At 39.8% G+C, this 8,302-nt stretch overlaps 1 protein-coding gene across 1 annotated transcript in view; it reads left to right on the top strand.

Moving 5' to 3' along the window:
* Positions 1 to 1,296: 1,296 nt before the first annotated feature.
* LOC121733613 (organic cation transporter protein-like) overlaps positions 1,297 to 8,302 on the top strand; it is a 32,145-nt gene continuing 25,139 nt past the window's right edge. The window contains exon 1 of the mRNA XM_042123912.1: positions 1,297 to 1,944. Coding sequence (XP_041979846.1) covers positions 1,700 to 1,944 — 245 coding nt within the window. The 5' untranslated portion in view covers positions 1,297 to 1,699. The remainder of the gene's footprint in view (positions 1,945 to 8,302) is intronic.

The raw sequence follows: 8,302 nt of genomic DNA, 5'->3' as shown, positions 1-8,302 counted from the left end.
GGATTTGACGTAACGCCACCAACTTACGTAGGTCCGTCAACTGCCGATGAATCAAATTCTCTGATAGTACATTATGTACTAGATCTACAAAGAGATCTATGAATACATTAAACTCGATCGACTGAGAGTGACAGGTAAGAGGCGCTTTCGCAACTGTTGGTTCAACATTAGCCAAATATTTGGGCTGTGGAGTGCATTGGGCGACCCTGGGGTAACAGAGGCCGTTTGCTAATACATTGTCAGCTCAACCTGCTGAAGCTCGACCGGCCGGAGACGCACCATGATGTTTTAAAATTTTTGTTTTCATTTAATATTCATGTAAGCATAGTAGAGAGTAATTACGCTTGGTGGAGACATGTGCGTTTACAACTAGATGTCCCGCGCGGCTTTGCCCGCATAAATTAGGAATTTAACGGAAACCATTTTCCCGAAAATATAGCCTATGTCCCTTCACGTGGTCTAATCTACATTAGCCAAATAACTTAAAGTTTCATCCAGTAGTTCCTGAGATAAGCACTTTCAAATAATTTACCCGGATTTCCCACATTTTCCTCTGTTTCTTACCTCCTATTGGTCTTAGAGTGAGGTATATAGCCTATAACCTTTCTCGATAAATGGGTTATCTAACACTGAATTTTTTTTCAAATCGGATCAGTAGTTTCTGAGATTAGCGCGTTCAAACAAACAAATAAACTCTTCAGCTTTATTATATTAATAAATAAGTATACAAGAAGATTCATGTGTTAAAGTTTACACTAGACTGTATTTAGACCGTCTGTGCACTGGATGTGCAATCCAGTCCTACATTCTAGTAGTAAATAGCGCTGGATTGGAATAATCTAAACCCACTATAAAAAAAACAACAACAACACACAGTGGTCACTAATGAGTAACATATCACCGTCTGACGACGGTATCAAAGTTATGCGCGTTCTATAATGACTGTTAATTGTTGATTTATTTGTAATTAATTGATAGTAACAACGACAGATTAATTGAAATGGAACTACCTAAGTGGTTACATCTAATTGCATCTACCTACACGTCTTGCACATATTATCTATACCTACTACTATAGGTACGACACCGGTGTCTGCACAATAATTAAGACCAATAAATAACCAATACAATCGGGAAAGAAATAAATTAATTTCGTTGATTGAAACTGCCAATAAAATGCTGAGGAAACAATATCACACCGCAAACCCAACGCGTTCGTGCAAACGAGACAATATAACCACAAACGTGTAACCACAAAATGCTCGCCCTAATGTTGCCGGTCTGTTAGACCCTAGAGGTCGTGTTGTGTGCGGCAGCGGCAGTTGCGGACTGCGGGTTTCGGGCGCGGCCGATCAATCGTATCGCTCCAGATGACTGGCGGCCGTGACACACTGTATTGTCCGCCCCCGGACACCGTGAGACACCACAACAGTCAGTGCCGAGGCGGAGGCCCAGCAGAACCCTAGCCTGCCGTTGAAGAGACAGTACAAGAGGTTACCAGAAAACAAAATCCACAAAGTTGAAGAATAGCTGTAAAAATTATAGGAGAGATTGTCACGTTGCAGTTAAAGGAAGCGATACATTAGAAAATAACTGGTATTCTTCTCTAAAGAGCCAGAAGTAAAGTCGATGCATAGAATCTCAACTTTACAAAGAGATTGCCACGTAAAGTTTTGAAGCTGCGAAGAAGCGTATAAAAATGAGCGACTCAAAAAACAATTCCAAAGTCGCTACGGAGGGTTCGAAGGGCTCAAATGAAAAAGTCCCTGCGGAGAGTCTGAAGGAATCGAAGGATGATACGTTAGACGTGGACTCGCTGATGCGCGAGCTGGGCCAGGGCGGGCGCTACCACTGCATCGTCTACGTGCTGGTGGCATTCTCCGTGGCGCAGGTTGGCTTGCTGCACACCACGTACATCTTCCTCGCCGGGAATCTACCTTACAGGTGAGTAATTTCACCATTTATTTAATTTTTTATTTTCGCATCGCATCGAAATTAATATCTGTGACAAAGGCAGACTAAACTCATGATAAAAGTGACATTACGATGCGATACGATGCGTATTCGCAGTTTTGTGTGGGAGCCCGAACGTGGAAGAGTCGTGTTTCGGGAGAAATGGACCATCTTGCTTGGATAGATTAGGAATAATTATAAAAGATAGACGTGAAATAATATTTACGGTGAGTTTCGCGAAATAAGTGACATTACGACATGCCCAAGGGAATTGAAGAATCGTCGATTTTGTTACTGTGTTCGTTTACCTTTAATTGGTCTATCGGTTTTTTTCTAGAACTTATGAAAAATCTGTTATTTAAAACTGATTTGCAATTTGGCAATTTTAGCAGCCCAATAATTCTAATTGATGGCACTCGAACTGATCTTTCCATCATCATGGACAAAATATTATCTTCATCTTGAGCTCATTTTAGATTATCTAATTTAGGTTTAAATAAGTACCTAAAAAGTGTTCAGAGCTTTTATGAGATGGTCTGTGATTACACAATGAGAGGAGCGCGGCCACATGCTCTGCTGCGATGCGTTGTCACCGCGGCTGCGACGCACCGCGGTCCGCGACACTATAATTTAAAATACTGTGCCATATTGATGCATAAACGGTGCAGTGTTTTGACATAATGGATAATTGGAACGGATGGACCGGTCACAAGACATAAAAATATTATGTTAGGGTGAACGTGTTAGATCTCTAGCATGCAACTCGTTAGGGTCAATTCAGACTGAAACGCGAGACTGCATAGATATTATTATGACAGATTTCAATTGCTTGAGGTATCATGCAAGACTGTAAAATCTATTTTGACGTAGGAGAGCCATGCTTTGGCACGAATGGGCCGGCTCGACCGGAGAAATACCACGTCCTCACAGAAAACCGGCGTGAAACAGCGCTTGCGCTGTTTTTCGCCGAGCGAGTGAGTTTACCGGAGGCCCAATCCCCTACCCTTTTCTCTTCCCTACCCTCCCCTATTTCCTTCCTCACCCTCCCCTGTAATTCCCTTCCCTACCCTCCCCTGTTACCCCTTAAAAGGCCGGCAACGCACCTGCAGCTCTTCTGATGCTGCGAGTGTCCATGGGCGACGGAAATTGCTTTCCATCAGGTGACCCGTTTGCTCGTTTGCCCCCTTATTTCATTAAAAAAAAAATCTATATAAATTTAGAAATGCATCTACGCGTCGCGTTGCGTTCTGAATTGATCCTAAAGTTTATACTATTCCGACCACGCGACTTCGCTGCTACTTGAATCTTGAGCAATGTAAGACGGCGTTAACTATGTAATTTGGGTTCACGTCGGAAGTTGAACTGTGAACTGGCGAGGACCAGTACGCGCCGGCTCACAATACTTGGTTAACTCACAAAGACCGCAATTGGAAAATTGTTGCAATGAGCTGCGCAACGTGCAGTTGACGATTGCTGTTAAATACTGCTTATACTGACGTAACACTTGGCACTCGTACATACGCAGAGCAATTAAAAGCCATGACAAATGCAGATTAAAAGAGACTCGAAGAGTAAATAGAGACTCAGAAGACAGGATAGGAGACCCGAATTTTATACGTTTGACGTAGTATGTCATATCGGTCGGCGCGCGCCGTACTAACTGCGTAACTCAGCATTGTTAAACATGTCGAAAGTGGTACTCGCGCCCAACTCGCGTAGATTCACCCGTTTGTTTGAAGTCAAGGTACTGGTTAGTTCTGTCTATTGTGTCAAATGTATGGCTCGATAGAGAATTAAGTATACAAAACATACATTTTTGCCTACTTTTGCTCTATGGTCCGAAACCCTTCGGACGCAAGTCCACTCGCCCTTGGCCGTTTTTTTGTATTATATTTCTAGGTTTTCCGTGAATCAGGCCTTTAACCTATATCACACATAGCTAAAAGTTTCTCGGTATCGAAAGAGAGCTATCTAAAATAATGCTCCTCGAAGTGAGTGAAGAACCCGGATAGGGCAAAGGGTAGACCAGAGGGTGGCCCTAAAAATTCCCAGAAGTCCAGAAGAAGAAATCGGAGACTAATTAAATTTGTAAACTGTTAAATCTACCTTGCTATTAGATTTGGAGGTTAATTTCATAGCAATAATTTGTAATACGTTTACATAACAGTCACAAGAACTAAGTTGCAATTTGAATTCCAAGACGTAATATTGAACAAGCTGCACTATCTCTATTATCTCGACCGCCGCCAGCCGTGACGGTCGTCAAACGCCTTACACCTCTAACAATGGTTATGCAAGTTACCAGGTTGTTCAAGGCCGCCGGTAATGAACAAGTTCACTTTATTAAAATATAATTGGATTCTATCTACATTGGACACGTGACTTCTGAATAAATAATGTTGTTTTTGAATAAAACTTTAACAGTATTTATTGGATAAAACTTCCTTTTTCTAATTAGCGTTCCTTTTTCTAATTAGCGTTCCCTTTTCTAATTAATCTTACGTAGACAAACTAGTTCCTGAATAATTGAAGTATGTAATCGAAACACGTTTTTTATTTGGTATACCTACAATACGATAATATTTGATGTCCCTTTAAATATAATATATTGTAAGCCCATGGTGTTCTCCCTGATATGACGTGTCTGTAGCATGTGGTCATCCAATTTTATGTCAACTTTTTTGGCGACCTACTCCATAAAAAAATCTATCGCCTCTACAATTAGAGCTTCTCCAAACACAAGAGTGCCAAAAATAACGCTGCACTTTTATGGGTCAATGTGCTTATCTAACGCCCAATCTACGATTGTACCAAATATATGATTAGGGAGATGATGAGATGGCCGCGCCATGCCGACTGTATGGGCACCGCAGACTCGATCGCACAAAAAGACTGTCGTCTGCGATCTCCCTTAGAAAGATAGGCGTTCATTTTCCGTGTGAGAGCTAGACTTAGTCTCAAATCTTTTTCTCATTTTGTATTAAGACCGACCCCTGAGCAAACGACCTTGATCATACATTTGCCGCGTTTCCGAGATCGCACCAAAACCCTATTTTTTTACTTATCTTATACTCAAAATTGACTTGAAAAAAATCAAAACGTGGAATGTGTAGTTTATGACATTGTCGATCTATTGGCGTGTGTTTCGAATAAAAATTATTTGTAAATATATACATATTAGGGAGATACTGAATGTATGCTTGAATTTTAATAAATTGGTTTTATTTTGGAAGCTGATATCATGAGTAGTATAATAAACAAAAATAGGAAATTAATAACGTGGAAAGGAATGTTCGTATACTGAAGATTATTGCTGTATTTTTATTATAATTTTGTAGCTTTCAAATTATTAGTTATAAAGCTCTAAAAAGTGGTAAATTACGGCATCTCGGGAGGGGGACCGGCTTCCCAATCTCTTCGAATACTACTTCGCAAACAGCTCCGCTCGGACAAAATTCTGGACAGCGGCCTAATTCCCAAACATCTATGCATCGTAACTCGCACCTATAAGAATATTGATCATACATTTGGATATAATATTATGATACTTGTCATCAATAGGCCCTTACAGCACTAATCAGCGATGGCCGATGGATTTAGGTCGATGGGATGAGAGTGGAGAGTTCGCAAGGTCCGGTCTCGAGGGTTCTGATATGGGCACAATAGACATAATAATATACGGTGGCCGGTGGGTAATATCATAACATTGACTTTTATCGCCTGCTTGAGAAAATATATTGCATAAATTTATTTGTCAAGTGTTTACAAATTTTGATACACGGTATTGTATATCCATGCTAATATTATAAATTCGAAAGTGTGTCTGTCTGTCTACTGTTTGTCTGTCTGTTACTGTTCTGTTGCAGACTGAAGAACCGCCAAAAGACAAAGAACACTTTTTATCCCAAAAAAAATTACGGTTCTTGCGTTATAAACGAGTTTTGGAGCAACGGATTTGCGGGCATCGCCTAGTTAATTTATATGTACTTACGATCTCCAAAGTCCTATTAATTTTTAACCACTTCCTTAATTGGACGCTGTTAAGCATTCGTGTACTAACCCACAAAAAATTACGAATTGAGTTACGAATGCAGTTATACTCTTTAGATGATTTAGAACAAGACTGCATTCAAAATTTAAGAACAAAAAAATTGTGGGTTAGGACACTAATGCTTAATAGCGACCAATTCGCAATCCTCTATTTCCTAGCTTTCTCTAGTTATTTTACTTAGTGAAATCGCATTCAATAATTTCGACAACGAAGTCAGATAACTTATCATTTCACCTAGTCACTTCACGGCAAATTGTGAGATGAACTCACAATTTGAGTACTCTGATTCTGTTTTTAGAATCCAGTCGCTTGACTAAAAGAAACTAGAGTAAATTAGTTTCTGGAGAGTTTTTCCTAAATATACTTAATTTAAAATTAATAGATCATATTTCATTTTTCGACGACTTTGACATAACGCCAATTTGTTATAAATAATTAATTTTTGCCGTCGACACTTTTTGTTATAGATGTCCTGTTGCCCGCGACTTCGTCAGCGTTCACGTGAACAATTTTTTTTCGTAATATTTATATATTTTATATTATAAGTATCCTAGATGTTACTTCTGATACCTCCAAGAGTATGTGTACAAAGCACAAAGTTTCATGAGGATGCTTCAAGTAGTTTTTGCGTGAAAGCGTAACAATTATCTACGTTTTTTACATAATTTATACTTAACATTAATGAGGACACCGTACTCCACGAACATGTTACGCAAACATTCAGGGGCCAGGGCCTGTAGACAAGTGTCAAAGCGCTAACGCTGACGCTAACGCTAGCGCTACAAAATGTATGCGATTTGACATAAGTCATCGCTTCGCTAGCGAATACTAATGTCAAATCCATACATTTTGTAGCGCTAGCGTTAGCGTTAGCGTTAGCGTTTTGTCACTTGTCTACGGGGGCAGGGCTCATTCTCTAACGGGCGTGATAAATGTGTTCTGAAACAATTAAACAAGCCAGTAGGTGACGCACAAATACCAGAAAATGTAAAGTTATCTTACGAGAGTAACACGAGTATATTAATTTGTTAACTTCTGGCGTTTATTTTTATTGACTTACTTGCACGACGTGGTAAGGTGGAATCAGTAAGTAGTAGGTAGTTTTGTTTTGTGACACACAAATAAAAACTTTTTCAGTTACATTTGGAAGTAAATCTGTTTTTTATAAGAAACTAGCTGTCCCGGTGAACTTCGTGTCACTTTAAAACATTCCCGACTTCTACGAATATTTTAAGACCAAAATCAGCCCAATCCGTTCGGCCGTTTTCGAGTTTTAGCGCGACTAACACATTTGAAAATCCATTTTTATATATAAGAATAGACTGGATCAGATGAGGAACAAAGCTGTATTAGTGCTGTATTGAAATGGTAGAATCAAGGTAAAGTTTAACCCGTCGATCGTTAGAAAACGAGACACAATCATAGATATTCTATTGTGTCTCGTTCACCGTTGAGCGTATGGGGCTTGATGATTTAAACGCCGATTGCCGATAAAAGTCAGATGACTTGCGTCGCTCGCCAAAGCAATACACGCGGTTCGCACATAATACGTACATCTATATAGATGATAATGGCTGTACACTTCGCAGATAGAAATTGTCTCGTTATCGTCGATAGGCATGATTGATTTGTCTTAATATAATTCTTCTCAAAGACCCGTTATCACATCGAGCTGACAGAGAAATGTATGTCAAATATCGTCCATTTTTTCCTTGAACTTGGATTTCATACAGGGCTGACTCGTGACACTTGGGTAACACTTTCATGTTGCAATGCAGCTACCGCAAGAAGTGAGAGCAGATTGAGTTTGAGCAGACTGGTCCAGAAGACGGCGAATTGAGATACCAAACTCCATATCATGTCAAAAGTATGAAAGTTTGTGCCTCATTAATCTGATCGTAGCATCAATTATTACGTTCTTGTTACTTGTAATGCTGAGGCTATAACATACTAACATGAGCTCATCAAAAATGTAGTTAGATTCGTAATTATTTTAGGAGATCAGTCATGCAGAGGTTTGTCTGTTTGTTTTTGTTTATTCCAGTCACAGTGGTCTTCCGGACGCATACGTCCGATTTTCCTCGAGATGCCCTCCATCATAGCATGATACTTCCGGAATCATCGCTCGTTCCAACCATTCGGTCGGGCTAGTAATGATGTTAGATACTATCTTAAACGTTTTTGTTGGACAAAGCTTAAAATTAATTATACCTAGTCAACAAAGCACGTATTTATAGGTCTTGGAACTCAGGCCGCTATACGTCCAGAAGCTACGTGGTACGTTTCTTAAGATGCCCA

This window comes from Aricia agestis, chromosome 14 (genome assembly GCF_905147365.1).
Source record: "Aricia agestis chromosome 14, ilAriAges1.1, whole genome shotgun sequence".
NCBI lineage: Eukaryota > Metazoa > Arthropoda > Insecta > Lepidoptera > Lycaenidae > Aricia > Aricia agestis.
The sequence above is the reverse complement of the archived record's forward strand: the minus strand, read 5'-3'. Positions and strand labels throughout refer to the sequence as shown.